Source organism: Panthera uncia (genome assembly GCF_023721935.1).
Source record: "Panthera uncia isolate 11264 chromosome A1 unlocalized genomic scaffold, Puncia_PCG_1.0 HiC_scaffold_16, whole genome shotgun sequence".
In the NCBI taxonomy this organism is placed as follows: domain Eukaryota; kingdom Metazoa; phylum Chordata; class Mammalia; order Carnivora; family Felidae; genus Panthera; species Panthera uncia.
This window is the reverse complement of record NW_026057576.1, coordinates 48,137,118-48,156,584: the sequence shown is the minus strand read 5'-3', so window position 1 is coordinate 48,156,584 and position 19,467 is coordinate 48,137,118. Positions and strand designations below refer to the sequence as shown.

At 39.2% G+C, this 19,467-nt stretch overlaps 1 protein-coding gene and 1 long non-coding RNA gene across 12 annotated transcripts in view; one reads left to right on the top strand and one right to left on the bottom strand.

The window, feature by feature from the left end:
• Window positions 1-2,459: 2,459 nt before the first annotated feature.
• The window catches only part of LMO7 (LIM domain 7), a 194,470-nt gene continuing 177,462 nt past the window's right edge, over window positions 2,460-19,467 (bottom strand). For 8 of the 11 annotated variants that reach the window (XM_049647070.1, XM_049647069.1, XM_049647074.1 and 5 more), the window contains 11 exons: window positions 17,736-17,761; window positions 17,350-17,454; window positions 16,471-16,563; window positions 15,728-16,065; window positions 14,810-14,875; window positions 12,682-12,734; window positions 9,783-9,996; window positions 7,562-7,843; window positions 5,816-5,924; window positions 4,602-4,704; window positions 3,159-3,267 (listed from right to left, as the gene is read on the bottom strand). In XM_049647070.1, the coding sequence (XP_049503027.1) occupies window positions 3,245-3,267; window positions 4,602-4,704; window positions 5,816-5,924; window positions 7,562-7,843; window positions 9,783-9,996; window positions 12,682-12,734; window positions 14,810-14,875; window positions 15,728-16,065; window positions 16,471-16,563; window positions 17,350-17,454; window positions 17,736-17,761 (1,412 nt within the window). In that variant the 3' untranslated portion in view covers window positions 3,159-3,244. Of the gene's footprint in view, window positions 3,268-4,601; window positions 4,705-5,815; window positions 5,925-7,561; window positions 7,844-9,782; window positions 9,997-12,681; window positions 12,735-14,809; window positions 14,876-15,727; window positions 16,066-16,470; window positions 16,564-17,349; window positions 17,455-17,735; window positions 17,762-19,467 lie in introns of all 11 variants that reach the window. The other 3 variants (XM_049647080.1, XM_049647073.1, XM_049647075.1) reach the window with 3 other exon arrangements.
• LOC125933872 (uncharacterized) lies at window positions 16,205-17,894 on the top strand. Its single transcript, XR_007461131.1, has 2 exons — window positions 16,205-16,479; window positions 17,313-17,894. It is a non-coding gene; the product is annotated as an uncharacterized LOC125933872 (long non-coding RNA).

Genomic DNA, 19,467 nt, shown 5'->3' with positions numbered 1-19,467 from the left:
TACCTGGGACATAAAGTACAATTAAAAAATACTGAATGACTGAATCTTTCCTTGTTCCTAGATGAAGTAACACATACTCATGTGCTTCTACAAAGGTATCTAGAACCAGTGTCTTAGAAGAAAACCTCTGAAAACTGTCTTAACAATTTATACTAACAAAATTGATATCACTAAGCAAGATAATGTGAGAAACATGAGAAAAAAGTCGTGAGAACATAATGAGATGAAAAGTGAACAGATAAGGTGAAAACACAAGACTGGGGCACCTGGGTGGCTCAGTCAGTTAAGCGTCCAACTTCGGCTCAGGTCATGATCTCACGGTCCATGAGTTCGAGCCCCGCGTTGGGCTCTGTGCTGACAGCTCAAAGCCTGGAGCCTGTTTCAGATTCTGTGTTTCCCTCTCTCTCTCACCCTCCCTTGCTCATGCTCTGTCTCTCTCTGTCTCAAAAATAAATAAATGTTAAAAAAAAAAAGATGAAAACACAAGAGACTTAGATGAAAAGGAGTAACAGAAAAAATGTCAGATCAGAAAACTAAAATCATGATGTAAGAACTAAAGCTTGTGCTACAGGCAAGAAGCAGCACAATTAACATGACAAATTGAAGCAGTTTATTAATTTCTGCAGCTACTACATATTGAGGGCTACTGCGTGTCAGGCAGACAACAAGGCAATAGAAACTCATTTTGGCAAGCATGCAGTGAAATGGACAAGCCCATGTGCTGCTCATGGGATCTAAGCTGGTAGCATCTTTCCAGAAAACACTTTGGCAATATATATTGTGACAGTCTTAAAATGCATATTTTAAGCATGAGCTTATATCCTGGGTCAGTAAATTCATATCTATGACAACATAAAGAGATAAAATGGGGGCACTGGGATGGCTAAATCAGTTAAGTGTCCAACTCTTGATCTTGGCTTAGGCCATGATCTCACAGTTGGTAAGATAGAGCCCCATGCTGGACTCTGCACTGGCAACACAGAACCTGCTTGGGATTCTCTCTCTCCCTCTCTCTGCTCCTCCCTCCCTGTGCTCTTTCTCTCAAAATAAACTTTAAAAAAAGAAAAAAGAAAATGATCAAAGAGTCCATTACAGGATTTAAGCAAGAAATACATTTATATGTAAATATGTAATCATTACATATATTAAAATGCTTACTAGAAACAACTGAAATATGCCCATTAGAATCATCAACTAAATATTAACCATTAATAAAGATAAATAGAAACGATTTTAAGAACACAGAAAAATTCACAATCCAGTGTTAACCAAGAATGTAGGGTAAATGTATACAGAATGAATCCAAATAGAGCTCTTGTCATTGGAGTTTGGGAATTGAGAAATTTATGCTTTGAGGCATTTGATAAATTTTCATCAATAAGCACATTTTTTTTAAGATTTTATTTTTAAGTAATCTCTACACCCAACGTGGGGCTTAAACTTACAACTCTGAGATCAAGAATCATGCTCTACCAACTGAGCCAATCAGGCGCCCCAGGAAGCACATTCTTTATTTTAGATTAAATAAAATAAGTACTAAAAAATAAGAGCAAACTAAATTTTAAATTTTCTCCCATATTAGAGCTTATTTCTAACCTATTCCGAATACAGTTCTCATACCCTAGAATTATCTACTCTACTTTGTTACAAAAGATTCATGCAAGTTGATATTTTTGCTCAAAACATGCTAGTTTTCTATTCTTACATTGCCATTCCAGATTTCTAAAACAAAGTACATGTGTTTTTTTCTACATAGATTTTTTTTAATATATAAAATTTATTGTCAAGTTAGGTAACATACTATACAGTGTGCTCTTGGCTTCAGGAGTAGATTCCCGTGATACATCACTTACATACAATACCCGGTGCTCATTCCAACAAGTGCCCTCCTCAATGCCCATCACCCATTGCCTCCCCCTCCCACCCCTGGCTTCTCCACCCTGATCAACCCTCAGTTTGTTCTCTGTATTTAGGAGTTTCTAATGGTTTGCTTCCCTCTCTGTAACTATCTTTTTTCCTTCTCTTCTCCCATGGTCTTCTGTTAAGATTCTCAAAATCCACATATGACTGAAAACATATGAAGGTTTTTCTAAACCACTATTTTCTTTTATCATCGGGGAAGCAGAAGAATGAAGATTTTAACCAAATGATTCAACAATGTACTATCCATTTCACCTCTTACTATGGAAGTGTACTGTATTCAGAAATAACCTTCCCTCTAAAATAAAGTTCCTAGTGAAAGTTTTCCACATAAAACAACATCAAGAGTATGGTGATAATTTCATAGGTATTCACACATATTTAACTTGTCATATCGTACAGTTTAAATATATGAAATTGATTATATGTTAGTTTATATCTCAGTAAAGACGCTAAATAAAAAAATATCAAGAAAAGCCACATACTGAAATAGGATTAAAAGGTTTGGGAGGTAGACAAACACACACACAGAAAAGAAAAAGGAGAACCATTCCTTAATGCAACAGCAAGTTTATTTACAAATGCAATGAACAGAAAGGCTTGTTAGTTCCTAGAGAGAACTTTTGGTATACAAACCCTGATGATTTTGTATTAATGAAAAACAGCAGCTTTCTATTGAGAACTGCTTAGCGACAATTCTGAAGAAAATAGAGATCTCTTCATCAAGCAAATAAAATGTCACGTATGCTAAAAGTTTTTCTTAAAAAAAAAAAAGCACAATATTACATAGATGAAAAGAAGGATACAGAAGGCAAATTTGTGGGTAGATTTTAGTGACATTTTCTATACGGTTCTGTATTAATTTAGTATACATTACAATAAACAGCAAATGCAATCATATATTTATATTAACTATTTCAAATAATGTTTCAGAACCTTTTTAAAAAAGAAACAATAAAATAACCCTCTTCAAAACACCACTAGAAAGTCAAACTAGATCATTATCAGCGCCAAAAATATTTTGAAGTTCTTATTTTTCCCTTGTGCTTTTTAAGATGCTGACTTCAAAAAGTAAATACTGCACTTTTCCCCCCATACAGAATTACCTTCTTATAAATAAACAACAACAACAAAATACACGTTCTACCAAGACTATAATGCTCTGATGTAATCTAGAGAGGCAAAAAAAAAAAAAAAAAAAAAAAAAAGTGTTATCCTTTTTAAAAAAGAGCACAAAAGAAATCCAACATGTATTTATAGATCTACATCAGCAGCAACCACCTCTTCTTCTATCTGCAACAGTGCTTTCGCAGGGAGGCTTACATCACATGGCGGTTGGCCGTCCAGCTGATGGGGCAAGGAGAAAAAAAGAAAAGTACTTAGGCCTGAGAAATACTTGAGTATCGCTGCCTGGGATACATAGTGGTAATCACTCAGAGAATGGCCCCGTGAGGTAGAAAGCGTGACCTTGTCACTCACTTAGGGTAAAGCTAGGCAAATCACAGCCTCGTTTCTAAAATTCTTTATTTATAAAAATAAACTGCTAATATAGAAATTACACTCAACTCTCTATTATTTGTACTGGAGGAGAGAAAAGACATGGGCAATTTTCCCCTGAAGATTCCAAAGATCAAATATATTTGGCTTGGGAATTTGATTAAAGAGAGAAAAGCGCACACACATACACACACTCCCGCCATTACATGCCCAGCCTTGCCACTCTCCAACCTCAGTGGTCGCATCCAAAGGATGAGATGCTGGGGAGAGAAGGTTCACAACCCGCTGACAGATAAGAGAGAGTTGACTGAGCTGAAACCATTTTCAAAGCACTCTTCACATAAAGGGCCATATAAATACCTCAGAGTTCAAAAGCAAATGGTTTTGCTGATACCACTTGTAACACCCTTTCACAATAAGGAAGAAACACATGTTACCAGCATCAAGGTTCAAAATATAAACAGCAGTAATAGTTGTCTTTATGTGGCTATAAACAATATGCAATCTATTTGTGCTATCTTATGTTTTATTAACACACAAACAAAAACGTGCTTAGACACAAACCAGCATGTGAAGTTTTTAAAAAACTCAATTTTTCCAAAAATGACACTGAAACACCATATAATCAGAATAAACGTTCTCCTTTTTAAAATATTGTATATATGGATATATGATTGTATAGCAACAAAGCATAAACTGACTATTCTTTATTACCTTTTTTAAACCATAAGTTTTAAAGATGGTCATGTTCTGAATCACATAATCAAAGCCCACTGTTAGCTAATAGGAATCAGCTAATGATGAGGGACCAACTCTTTGCCAAAAAACAGCTTACAGTCTACCCAGAAGGATCATTTTAGCTGTCTGTTTTGGTTTGTTGATATCTTCGAGTCATTAGAAGTTTCTCCAAACACTAAGCAGACAGCACAGAATGCTGTCCTGCTTCAGCCATACATCCCTTTCCAATTCCTCACTCTCCACCCCTGACCCACCAGTGTGTGGCTGGCATTGGAGCACTGACCCACTCACCGCAGCCTCTTTGAGGGGGACACACTAAGATTCCTAAAGCCTGGCATCTAAGGCAGGGAGGTTGAGGGGAATGTGGATGCAGGTTCAGGGAAATGCACGGGAACCCGTGGTCTCCTTAGAAGACAAGAAATTTTCTCCCTGATTTGCTCTCTTACATTTGTATCTGAGATAGCAGTCATTGCAGTACAGTTGGTGGTTTCTGATTCTGACTTCAGCTCCTGAGGAGGAGCCTCCGAGGTCACACTCACAGGCAATGCACTGAGGAACGAGAAAGAACCACCACAGTCAGTCAGCTCAGGAAGTCTTGGGGCACTCTTAGGTAAAAACAAGAAAAGATTGAGCAGAATGCAGCTTCTAAGCTCTTAAATACATTTCAGCAAAGGTGGGGGGGAAAGCCCAAAAGATAATTAGTAGATGAAAATCAAGCCTGCCAGATGAGACATTAAAGAATTCTTAAGTCCAATTTTAAGAGTCAAAATTATCATTCTAAGTATACCAAAAGAGTAAAAATGATTTGCTGATTAGCTTGAAAGAATTCAGTCTTCGTTTCTTGTAGGGGAATGTGAGAGGATAAGGCATTGCATGAACTAGTGAGGTAAATGAGGAGTGGGTTTCTGGCACTTTCCTCTGGGGTGGGCAACACCTAGTGTCCCCACCGCACCAGCCTGGCAAGCGTTTGGACACGGCACTTTCACTTCAAGGCAACATATATCGGTTCCACATGTTCAAACACTAATTACTTTGACTCGTTCTGTTCTGCCCAGGAACCACTCAAGCCAGCAATACACAGGCTTACACAAGCTGTGGTCTGCGAGACTCCAGGAATAAGAACCAAAGTCTCTTTCTGGCCCAATGCAAATTCTAGAATCACATAGATGTGTCCCTAAAGATAGATATTGAAGAAAAAAAAAGTAATTACAGGCTTCGTTCCTATGGGCAGAAACCCACCAGGTGTAAGCAGGCTTTGCAGCTATAAAAATATTTACAATGTTCTTCTTCACATACTCTCCCTAGTAAAGCTAAGCTTTCAGACACTTGGAATTGCATGTCCCCATGCTCTTAATAACACTGGTAAATTTTACTTCAGGTATGCCTATGACAGCATGTTAGATGAAGCATTTATAAGCTGTAAAGTTGACTTCTAGAATCTTACCAGATTGGAGGCTGGTAGTACATAGTGTTTCTGGACTTAATTTTTGAAACTAGTTTAAGATTTGAGAACAGGCAATTTGTGATTCAAAGTGCAGCACAGACTGACGCATGTAGCACGGAGTTTTGTTAGTGACACATCCACACCCAGCGCGCAAAGAAGCCATGCGCTCTCCAAGCAAAGCTTTGCGGGCCTACAGGCTGTCTGTCTCCGTCTCACCTTAAAACAATGCAAATGATAACAAAGACCCAGGGACTCGATGATCATGGCGGCTCCTTTGCCCAGAATGTTATTACAGTAGGAGCACATGCGCTTCCCACTGACTGACCTAGACGCGGAACAAGAATGGAAGGGAGGCTTTCATCTGCTCAAATCAAGGTTACTTAAAATCACACTCTGGCATTAACATTAATAACTACTTAAGAAAGTATGTATCTGTGGGAGGAGAGTGGTCACCAGACAATCAAAGTATGCTATGTTGTACCCTGAAGGATCTCCATGGTGGTTCCGAAACCCTTGACACCTATTTGTACAAATGAACAATTTCAGTGTAATTCGTCCATTCTGTACCTCCTGACGTTACTGTCCTTAGATCACATCTCCTCTACCATCTCAACCTTGTTTTCCCAGCCTCTTTCTCACTCACTTGCTATTCTAGTTAACACAGAAGTCCCAGTGTTCCAGACGGTGCCTCTAGCTTCCAGGATGCCTCTGGGTGACAGTTGGCTGACAGCTACCATTTACATAGGTAAGGAGGGGTTCTACTCTCCCCTGGATGTATGTCTCTCCTGTCCCAGGTGGGAAGGTAAAGGTCACTTCTTACCATTGCCTCCCATCGTATCAGCACAGTAGTGACACTGACAGTGTATCACTGCCCATGCTGCCTCCTTGAGAGAGACATTTCCAGGGCAAAAAAGTCAACAGCCCGTCTCCTATCTGCTCTTGTAGGGCAGAGCTCTCAGATAAGTAAGTGCACATTCTGTCCTCTGCCTTCCTCCAACTCCATAGCCTTCATCTCTCCCCACGTTTACCACAAATTCGTACCCCTTCTTAATTCAAAACTCCATGATACACACTTTAGAGATCCTGGAACAAGTAACATTATTTTAGATGGCTATGTCTTCTTAACAAATCCCTCATTTGATAGCTAAAAAAAATTCCAATATTAATCACCGTGTTTTTACTTTTCAGTATTTCATTGCAATGGAAAGTACTATATGCCTAGAGCTCCCTTCGGAGTATACACACGGTTTCTTGAAGCACTGGGTCTGTGCAGAGGCTAACAAACCTCAAAACCCAACACAGGCTGATGTCTGAGTTTTACTCCACATCAGAAGACAAGCTGAGTCTAGGTCTATGGTTACGACTCGAACCAGTTCCTGCATCATATAACCTACAGAACTGGGTTCTGTAGTCTGAACAAAATATTGGCAAACTACGTAAGTAGCCAGCAATGGTTTGAAAGTCAAAAACAAAAAAAGCAGTATCTAACTACTTAACATTTTTTCTCCAGCTTGTTAAAAGTTGCACAGACAATGGAGCTGGGTTATAATGCTTTCCTTTTACACTCAGTTCCTATTAAAAAAAGAGTTTGCATATAGTCTCAATAAAAGTCAAACATTTACAATACTGCTCTTACTCATAAATTTCAAATGCATTTACAAATTACTGTATACTTTTATGCTTCCACGTTGAGAACTACACAAGTACGTGTGCACAGACCACAAGCAAACGGGACAGTGGCAATGAAGCACATGTTTCAAAGGTCTCCAATGGCTTCACAAGACATCCGTAAATGCTCTTAGGGCAGCATGGAAAGCTATTAAGAAAACCTTAATTAATTTTGGTAAAGGAACGCTGAATTTGACAGATTCCAAAAGGCTTGGTTTTGGTTTTCACCAGAAAACTTGGACAAGACTCTGGGGAAATTTTAATGAAAAAATACCCCAAGACTAGGGTTCTCACCTGTTGCGTAGCTGGGAGCCCAGCTGTGATGCTGAAGGAGAATGGCTGCGTGGTGTGGGAGAAGGCGTGGTGGTGGTCTTCACAGAACCAGTGGAAGGAGGGGGAACGCTGGAGGATGGATTCCGCATGTAGGCACGGTTTGACGTGGACACCAGCTGAGGTGGTGGGCGACTGAAGTCTTGAACGGAGGAGGAAGCATGGACTCCTGAAGACTGATTGAGCCAAGGGGATGGTTTCCAGGAATTGGATCTTGGGGAATCCAGGTTATCTAGAGATTCACCTCTGAACACAGAAAGGGTTAATTAAGCTTATATAATACATTCAACTAGAATCTATCATTACAGTCACTAAAATATCTACCTTCTGTATTTTATAAGTAGGTATTAATCTAGCGAGTCCCGTTACATATAAAGTTGCCACTAATAACCAAAGTTTCTTTTCATCAGAATCATGATGTTTTATATTCAATTAATCTTCATTTATTTGTATTTACTTGGTGCTTAGATAAAATAAAAAACACCAAAGTGGAAAATATTAATTTTTTAAAAATAAACTACTACATTCTTCCTTTAAATATTCAGCTGAATAGACATATCTTAATTTTTAAAATTGAACCAAAAAATACCATTTTAGGCACTTATATATATCAGGTGTTAGACTAAACATAGTCAAAATTTTTATTTTTCACACACTATATACAATTTTTTTATATCCAGATGAGCTCTCAGTGCAGCAACTACATCAGAGGTCAGCAAATTACAGCCCACCATCAGGATACGCACAAATCATGAGCTAAGGATATTTTTTATTTTCAAACAGTCATAAAAAAAACAACAAAGAATATGTGACAGACACTGATGTGGCCTACAAAGTCAAAATGATGTACTATCTCATCCTTTATCAAAAGAGAAAGTAACTTTTTTTTTTGCCAACACCAGCTCAAAAGGGCTGTCCGAGTGCCCCCAACCAACATCATCCAAAGTGCTGCCCAGTCAGTTGTGATAAGAATTGTGATAAGGTAGAATATTACACAACTCTGAAAGAATGAAAGAGACATTGCTGTATCATATACCATCTCAAAACTGGGGTTCATCAATGTGCCATTAGTTGTTTAGCAAGAACTAAGTACACTCCTATTCACAGATATTCTGATTCTTTTCTTTTTACCTATTGCCAATAATACTTAAGTATATATCCTTTGGTCTCTCTTTTGCATATTTATCCAAATACATTCAGAAGATAAAGTGCCAGAAACTAGGTGGCTCACATGGGTACAGACATAAAAGCTTCTGCTGAATAAATACTGAAAAACTTTCCACTCAACTGGGAGAAATAATTCCTGTTTCCTTATACCACTGCTAAGACTAGATTGAATTAGTCAATATTTAAGCCTCTACAAATCTTATAAGGAGATACATCATTGTTGTCTTAGGGGTAGCGTTAACCTTTTATATGTTTACTTTCTTTTTCTGTGAACTATCTGTTCATACCACCTGTCTATGCTCCTATAAAGTTGTCACGGTTTATTTATTGATTTATGAAAGTTCCTTGTATAGTGAGATAATTAGCCCTTGTAACGTGTTCCAAATTTTCCTCAGTTTGTCACCTGGCAAAATACTTAATAAAAGTAGCTTCAGTATTCATTTATCAACATCTTTCAAAATGTTCATCTTCTCATTTTCAATTAATTTATATCTATATGTTTTCCTTAAAGTTATAAAAATTAGGTTTCACACTGTGTAAACACTATTATGATTCCAAATGAACCATTAGCTCATTATAAACAAACAGGCTTAATTTTCTCAGTTCAGCAGCCAAGGAAGGACAAAGAGCAGCATAAATTTTTTAAGCGACTGAATCATTACTTCAGAATTTCACATCCACCTTTGCAACCTGTTAGCCACGTGTTTTTGTCCAAGTGTACTCCCGGCTTGAGCCACAGTTTCTTTATATGGAAGAACAGAATCACCATCCTTGCCTCAAAACATTTTCCCCAGAGGAAGTCAGATGAGGTAGACAAAGTAACTGGCATGTGTCTGGCCCTCAAATAAGTGTTCGAACATGTGCCCAGTCACATTCACTGTGCTGCCCTTTCTCCACTGAATTTTAGATAAGAAAAAATATTACGACAACTCTCCTGTCCAAAGTCACCCACCTGTCCAGAAATTAAATATCTGGCTCACAGTACAAAAGAGGAATTAACTCCTAAAAACTCTCGCACCTTCTCATAATCCCAGGCAGACAAATGGGCTCCTTGTTGACACTGGAACTGCGCTGTCGGATCCAGCTGTTGTCATTGTGAAGAGATGTTCTCTTCCTCATTTCTTGAAGGATTTGCTGTCTCTCTAACTCTGCTTCTGACGGCACCTGTTCCTTCTTGGAGCTCCTCTGTGATGAGCTAGTGCTCCCAATTCGGTCTAAATATTTACTGCTTCCTAAATTAAAAACATATCAAAAACTGCAGGATTAGCTATTATTTAAAAAAAAAAAAAAAGGAGGTTGGATAGTGGATAAATTTCCAAATACAATGTAGCAAAAAATATGACATTGTGCACATATGCTAACATCAATTCTCAATAAGACTGCTGCATGGGAACACAGAAGTTAAGTCCGCTATTCCTGCGAATTCCAGTTCCACACCCAGAGGCACGTCACAGGTGCACCCAGAAAGACTTAAGCAGGCTTCCCAAAAAGGAAACAACCAACATTGATTTCAGTGCTAGTAAGCTTCAAAATGATCATCTAGAAATACTTTCTCTTCCGCTTCTCTTTCCTCATGAAATTAAATCAATCAAACACATGCTCGTCAAAAGCTTGCTGTGACACGGTTTCAAAAAACATACACTCTCTCTGGGGGGAGGAAGATATATATGCCTGCATCTCCAGCTGACATGACTCAAGTCTTCCTGAGTGTAAGTTCTAGAATAAGTCATGACCAAATTGTAGGAATAAGAGCACATTCTATCACTGAAATAGCTTTTGTGAAATTGAAAAATAGTCAAGTAACCCAAATGCTAACCGAGGAATGTTATCAGATTTGTTTGTCCTCTAAGAAACTGACAAAGCCAGAATTTGGATGCTGAATATATGAATGACAATTAAGTGAGGTTTTATCCTGAAGGCTTTGTCTCATTGGATAAGCTGATTAATTTCTGATTTGGGTAAAACATCCATAACTTTGAAGTATTTTCCCCCTTTCAACTTGGGATTAGGAAATTTCATCTCAGGATTTGTTTCCTTTCACTCTCCACATTTACTGCTGTTGTCATTTTTTTTTCAAAATTCATGGCGCCTCTCTGCATTAGTGAGCAGTGAAAAAGGCCAAAGTTTTCTCATACATACCTACATTTACATTTGTGTATGCATACAGCTTATCAATTTGGTCAGATTTTTTATTTTTTATTTTTGAAAGAGAGAGAGAGAGAGAGAGAAACGGAGGGGCAGAAATAGAAGGAGGCACAGATCCGAAGCAGGCTCCAGGCTCTGAGTTGTTAGCACAGAGCCTGACGTGGGGCTCGAACCCACAAACCCGTGAGACCATGACCTGAGCCAAAGTCAGACTCTTAACTGACTGAGCCACCCAGGCACCCCTGGTCAGATTTTAAATTAAACATTTTCTATTTTAGAAGTGCCTTATTGGCATAACTGAGTCTTTCAACAAAATACTTCATTTCGTTAGTTCCACTGCCTGCTACTCAGGAGCTTTACAGTTAGTAAAGGGAAGAAAGCAAACATTGAAGATTGAAGTACTTAAAGCTAGATTTTAATTGTGGCTAGGGCTAATTCAGGGGGGAAAGAAACTCAGAGATCCAAACAAGTAAGACCAGAGGAACAAGATCAGAAAGCATGTGATAAACTGGGAACTGGGAAAGAAAAAATTTTGGTTTAAGATAAGGGTTCCTGCCAGGAAAGACAGCATAACAGCTGGAAATTTACACTAGGACCAGATAATGGAAGGTCCTATGTGTTAAGGAGAAGGAGGTGATCATAGAACCTAACAAACTAAATTCTATGAGCTTTAACCAGAGGTTACAAACTAGACCAATTAGGGCTATAGATGTGTTGTTTGGCTCACAGAGGGTTTTTAACTTTGTTTATCCTTGTCAGCACTTAAAAGATTTTTTAAAAATGTGGATTTTCATTAACTTCTCTTTTACAACAGAAACAGTTGGCCCTCACAGGCTTGCATTCTCCCACAATGCCGCAGCAGGCTGGAGCTGGAAGCAGCTATCCATCAGTGGGCATGTCCACCAAATTCATCTCAATCCTCACCTGGACCTTCGATTCATTCATATAACCGGCCAACACCCTGCTTACCCAAAGATTGATATACAAACCCTGTTCTAAAATGATGCTTTATGCTTGGGGTTCCCCCCACCCCCGCTTAGTTATATAATTTCAGTCACATGCATTCCTTTTATTAATTTTTTAGTTAATTTTTTAATGTTTATTTCTTTTTGAGAGAGAGAGAGAGAGAGCAAGAGCATGAAAGGGGGAGGGGCAGAGAGAGAAGGAGACAGAATCTGAAGCAAACTCTGAGCTGTCAGCACAGAGCCTGACACAGGGCTCAAACCCACAAACAATGAGATCATGACCTGAGCCGAAGTCAGATGCTCAACTGACTGAGCCACCCAGGCGCCCCACATGCATTTCTAAAAGCACACTTTATACTAATAATATCAGGTTCCAGCTCATTTTTGCCAAGTTAGTGAAATGATTATCATTTCGGACTTTGGGACACTTGGCACTTAAATGTACAATTTCAAGTTTATAAACAATTTTTAAGTCCCCTGGTATTCTGCAGAAAACTTTTCTGTCCCATTTCCTTGGCTGCAAGATGAAATCTATACAAAACCATCAGCAGCACTGAAAAAATGCCCATATTTCATTAGCTATTTAAAACCATTTTAATCTCCCAGTACCCCCTCCATTATAAAGTAAAGCCAAAATAACCACAAGATAGTTTTGTTTTTATACACAAATGCTAAAAATACTTGGTATTTTAATTATGTAATCTTAATGAATCTGAAATATATTGACTTTAAAAATACCGATCATAGCGTGTGATAGCATAAACAAGCAACTGTGCTGAGGAATTTGGGGGGAAAATTCACATTTACCATTTTTATTTGTAGGGTAATCATCCAGTTCAGTAGTGGATCTGGATTTATTCCTACAAAACAAAACACAACATGTTACAGACGTCTCATTAGGAACATCTTTTTTACATTTGTGATGTAAGAACACCAAAAAGATTGCTTTTTAAAGCAGTTGATTTATTTCCTATGTCTGTTGAGAGCAACATTTATTTTCATACTAAGGAATTTTTCATGTTGTACAAGGTAGCAGAAAACAGCGATGTCTCTAAATGAGAAAACAGCTTGATGCTTGAAGCAGATATAAATGTGAAGATCCTCTCCAGTTTGTAGGATGATTAAGCCTATGATTTTTGACCAATCTGTGTACTTTGATTCTCTTCCAGATCTCGATCTCACAGGCTATACCAGACATCTGTCATCAGATTACCTAACATCATACTGTCCCCCACTTCCTTCATGCTGCCCAAGGGTCAAGAAGTTGACTTTTTGGGCACTAGGGTACTTACTCCGAAACAGCCACTGACCAATGCTATCTTGGCAGTGCAAAGAGGTACTCACCCGTGCTGGCATAGGGAACCTATGAAGTTACCTGACTTTGTAATGGCAACATTTAGGTTTCTGTATCAACCCATGCTGTTCTCATTCTCACTGTTTAAGCACAAGAACTCCAAATGATAGTGGTAATAACGAATAATATATGTTATCATACATACACATAACGTATGCATAGAGCATACATGTGCATATATACAACATATAATAATGTGTAGGACATAATAATGTATCACAACTGTTAGCAACTTTCATGATGGTTTCATTTGTATTAACATAGAAAATACTTTTATTACAAGGTGTCCAGCCACACCTCTTAATGCCTCTCAGCCCATGCTGCATCACAAATGCCTAGCAGTGTTTTATATTTCCAGGAGTTACTGATTTTGCCTCTGCCATCTATTTTCTCAAGGTAATAAGCCACATAAATAAAGATTATTTAAATATATAAGTAAATGCATATCTTTAAGAAAGAGAGATACACATTTTAATGATCCACAATTACCCAGAAACCTTCACTATAAATAAGGCCATCCATCGCTAAAACATTTTCTAGCTTCATGTCAGCCCATTACTACCTATATATTAATGTTCTCTATCGACTTGGAGTCCTACTCAGTCATCCTCATTGCCCATAGAGATGACTCTTTCCATATATCTAAGGCAAACTTCCTAAAGAAGAAATGTCAGCTCTGAAAACACAAATTAATGGTCATACACTGGGTATGTATAGACAGAGTTCTATCCAGAAGTCCTTAATGGTTTCAGAACTGCAAAGCATTTTAAAGTTACTTTCAAACATTAAATTTAACACTTCAGGGAATTTTAAGACATATATAACATTTACTGGAATTGACCAGTAGTTCTAATCAGCCTAAGAGAAGGCCGCAATTCTCATTTCAGATGTCCACACATGACTTCGAGTAAGCTTAGGCCATTGCTTGTAACCTCTTTAAAACAAAAATTAAGATAGATTGCCGAAGATGAACACACTTCTACCCAGCGTCCATTCCCCTGGCATTGTGGCTCCTCCTACGCGGAAAGAGGTAGAGTTTTTCTCTCTTCTGTGAACTCGGGCTGGCCTGTGACTTTAGGTAATGGAATGTGGCAGAAGTGTTGGCGGGCTCGTTCAGAACCTAGACTGCAAGGAGCCTTGCATGCTTCTTCGCTTTCCCTCTCTCTGCTCAGCCACCACGTACGTAAGACTGCACTGGCTTGCTGGGTCTTGAAAGACACATGGCCTAGTTGTCCTCACCATCCCAGCTGACAGTCAGCCAACTCCCCAAAGCAGAGCTGCCTAGTAAACCAGTAGCAGATGTATGAGGAGCCCAATCAATTAGAAGAACTGCCAGTTAGAATCAGCCCCAAAATACCTACAAAACCATGTTAAATCACTAAGTTTAGGGGTAGCTGGTTACACAGCAAAAGCTAGTCCGTACAAAGATCAACCAGCAAGATCTTTGTATCCCCCCCCCCCCCCCCCCCACACACACACACAGAAAAAGTTAAAGTAGTCCTACAAAACATCTAGGCAAGCCCTCAAATATTCATTTAAACCAATTATTCCAACCATATTACAATGAGATGTCCTACATACCTGTCACTAGGAAGCAACCCTGGGGATTTTTCCTCTCTCTTTGGTAGATCATAGGAATCAATTGGCCTAAAAAAGATAGAGGAGTTTATGGTAAAACTTTCAGACTTCAATGTCTTTCCTGAGCTTGAGGAATTGATACCAAAACAATGTTATTCTAGCCTCTTTATGAGGCGGCCTCTGGATTAAAAACTCAACACAAGTATTTCAATCAAGCACTGCAGAAAGCAGAACTACTAATAGCATATTTTGCAATTTATTCATCCCACAGATGTATACCTGCTACTGTTCTAGGGCTGGGCTAGAGAAGCAAACAAAACAAAGAAGTATTAAATGTAATTCTTATGTTTCAGTGGGCAGGAAGGCCACAAACACATAACATAAAGCATGGTATGTCGGGAGAAGGGGTGGGGAAAAGACACATATTTTAGATGAGGTATTCCGGAAAGTCTGAGAAGGTGACATTTGAGCAGAGACTTAAAGAAAATGAGTAAGACAAACAAATGCGTGAGGGAAGATGTCTCCAAGCACAGGGACTGAGAAATGCAGAAGTCCTGGGGCAGGATGCATCGGAGAGTTTCAAGGAAGGAAAAGGAAGCCAGTGTGTCTGGAACAGACAGAGTGAGGCGAAGAGTAGTAGGAAGCTACGTAGACCACAGGGCCAAGACCCAGCTCGTGCAAGCCTTCTAGGTTACTACGAGGACTTGGGTGGTGTTCTAACACAACAGAGAGCCATCTGAATAGATGTAAGCAGGGAAGTAAGGTGACAGGATCAGGTGTACAATGTAAAGGGTTTCCACTGGGCTGCCTGTGTAGAGAATGGATGGTAGGGGTCAACATAGTGCCTCTGGAGTGGGGAACGGATACAACTAAGCCAAGCCAATTTAAAATACGACAGTGCCCTTCGGCTGTGGGACAAACCTTCTATACTGGTATATTCTGACTGAAGTTTCCCTCTCTCTCTCTGCCTGGTGCTTGCGCTCCTCGGCCTCCGCCGGATGCCTCTTCTGCTCCTGCCCTTCCTGATACTGTGGCTCCTCCGGTGTCCTCTCTTTCTCAAGAGTTAGTTGCTCCTGCAGCTTCTTTCTCTGGTCCTCGTCCGCACCCTCCTTTTGCTGCTGGCTCCTCTCCTCTTCTCCTGCTCGGGTTCCTTCCCGGTCGGAGGACTTGGACCCCTCACCCCAGGTGGCTTCCCAGCTGGCAACGGCAGGCTCCCGTGCAGTCAGAGAAATGCTGTTTGAGTTCAGGACCATCAGCTCCTAGGTGACCAGGGAGAACAAGAAACCCGTCCAAATCTGTGTCTTTCTATGATGTCATAAAGACAGATCTATAGTCAGTTTTAGAGACTTTATTGCAGTTGGCCTGGAATTCCACTTGGAATGATGGTAAAAGTTTCACTGCCAACAAAGCCACACATGGGTGACAGAGACAGAAGAAGACAAAGGTGCAGTTAGAGTTGATTAACACAATTATTTAATGATACTCTAGAGAAACTAAGAGAAAGGTTGAAACATCAAAGCAAAATTCTGACAAATCAAAGCTCACTGTATTTTCCAAAGAGCTTGTGTTAAGTGAATATGTGGCCAAAGCCAGGTGAAATATAGTATCTTCCGTTTTTCAGCTAATTTCACCAAGACAGAGAACACAGCATACTCCAACACTACCTCATTCAGGTACTTGTAATTCTCTCTCTCAGCTTCCTGCTTAGCCCTTTGCCACTCTTCCCTGAGTTTCTCCTGCTCACGTTGATATTTTTCCTATAAGAAGAGACAGCATGTTAGTTAATTAGTTAATTAACAGGTTAATGATGTTAAACAGAATCTGTTTTACTAGCATTTTTTTCTAGCTCTACCACTCATCTCAATCTTTAAAGGCAGTGATATTATTTTAACCAATAGGACTTCCATCCCTAAAGTACAAAATAGCTTATTACATTGGGGTGTCTGGATGGCTCAGTTGGGTAAGCGTCTGACTCTAGATTTTGGCTCAGCTCATGATCTCATGGTTTGTGGGATCGAGCCCCACGTCGGGCTCTGCGCTGACAGCATGGATTCTACTCGGGATTCTCCCTCTGTCTCTCTCTCTCCCCTCGAGATAAATAAACTTAAACAAATAGCTTATATCAAATTAAAACACAGTCTGAGGGAAGGGTAGATACTCAGAATTGAATCTATAGCCACCCTCTACCACAGCTGTAATTGATTAGAGCCCCTTGCTAGCAAGGGGGCTGGATTTCTCTGCAACAGAATAAGCACACAGCGTAAAGGGTGTTAAGTCCTTACAACCCATACACTTCCCACATGTAAGAATTCCACACAACTGTAGTGCCTCATTCTAAAACATACACGGGGTAAATAATTATTTAAAAAGAGGGCTGGGAAAGTTTCAAAATAGAAATGTAATTAACACAAGATGGGCTACCTATCAAAAGATTTGTTAATTATGAGGTTATTAGCTTTTAACTTTTTTTTTTTTTTTTAATTTGCTTCACGATGCTGGTTGACAGGGACCAGTTCCTGGGAGCCCATATATTTCTGCTCTACCTGCAGAAGGCGGTCCTGCTCCTTCTGCCACCGCTCCTGCCGCTTCCGCTCCTCCTCTTGATCCCATGCCCAGCGACTCGGGGCACTGAGGGTTGGAACTGGAAGCTAACCAGTCAGAAGAGAAGATGTGCAAACAAGGAAGAACATGTGACATCATTGAGTCGTCTACTGAAGCACTCTCGCTAACATGAATTATTCATACCACCCTTTGCCTAAGCAGTACCAGAGGAGGTTTGGCTTTTCATCTCAAAATAGGTCTTTCCAACTTGGAAAGACTGCTCCTTGATAAATTCTTATGCAACTGAAAATAAGCAATGCTACTTGGTGCTAATTCGGTCCCACCAAGGTCACCTTATTTATTCCAAAAACAAATGAACACTACTTACATCAGGAACCACAGAATCGGAGCTTCCTGTATTGCAGCATGTGGGAAAGGAAAAAGACAATAAGTTTTTTCATTTCTGTGAAATAATTCTTTTCAGAAAGTCTTACCAGCTGTTTGTATGCCAGTATACTAAGGGACGTCAACGATTTGTTTTAAACCACAGCAGTATCTTAGTTTTTCTCTTTAATTTCATCTGCTTGTTTTTTACCTCCCAAAGTCAAAGTCATTTAAAGAGAGAGAGAGAGAGAGAGAGAGAGAGAGAGAGAGAGACAAACTGTGGATGCCAAAGGTGAACCCTAGCTCCTGTTTCTAGAGCTGGACTGATGGTGTGTTCTAAAGAGGTTTCGGGGTTCTTTTATGAATAGACTTGGTAGTATCTCATAGCTCAGCCTAATAGGGGGAAAAAAAAGAATTTCAAGTGTTACAACATCTACAAATCAAAAAGTTTACTTGCCACTGTTCAATTACGATGTGACAGCTCCCAATCACATTTTCCAGGTCTCCTTGCTAATAAGCAACTTTCCTTAAATAAGACCCCACAAAAACATGTTCAAGAAATCTTTCCCTTCCCTCTCCTATTATTTGAAGCACAGATATTCAACTTCATGTGTAAGGCTATGGGCCTAGTATCACTCTTTTTATTCGTAGGAGGACTACATAAATGTGGGTCTGTATGTAGGACAAGGATTATAAACAAGTAAGCAAATTTCATGAAATGCATTATCATACAGTATTTATTTAATTTTCCTGAAACCTCAGCTGTCTGGTAAATTTATTCACTCGCACATTTTTTTTTTAAGAAAGCTGCTTTGAGACTTAGCAAAAAGTTCTTCCCTAAAATAGCCTGTTGAAGAAAAGTAAGTGAACATTAGAACAGAGCAAGAAAAGGAATTGTTTCAGTTCAGCCAGTTTGGGCTAGGAGTATCACAATGTTTCAATTAAATTACCACAGAAACACAGGAATTTAACAAAAATGTCAAAAACAAGAAGGATACTGACACAAATAGACCTTGCACATGCATGGCTGATAAGCTATTCTTATTTATGGTCAAAAAGAAACCTTAATTTGCCAAAGGAAGGCTAGCAGATCTAAAAAAAAAAAAAAAAAAAAAAAAAAATCCATGAGTCCAGGAAGTATACTGTAAGACAAGTGTGTAAAGGATTTTTGATTATCTTAAAAGTAAGAAACAACAACATTTAGACACCAACAGCACACTACTCTCTGTGCCATTGCATCTCAAATGTTGGCTATTACTTTTAAGTTCTTGATAGCACAGCACAGCTGGAAATGCATTCGTGAGACACGGCGTTAGACAGACGTGACAGGGGTAAGAAATGCCACACGCATTAGCACATAAGGCAGAGCTGCTCAACTACACCAACACAGTGATTCTCAAGATGCATGTTGTTGGAAGTACAACCAAAATTTACATTTGATTTGCTTTAGAATCCACAGAGCACTCCTAGTAACACTCCAGAGCCATCACCCCAATACCAATAAACAACTCTGCTCTTTATTAAGCGCACGGTCCATAATCAAAAATTAGAGTTTTTATAAATGTTCAACAATTGTATGTTGGTGTAATCTAATAGTATGCAATTCGTAGGAAGCAGTAAAGCGTAAGTGAAGTTCCTCGTTTCTTACTGTCACCCAGTGGAAAGAAATAAGTGTGTGTTTAACAGCATCTCAATCTTTTAATTAGAAAACCAAAAAAAATTCACAGGTATACAAA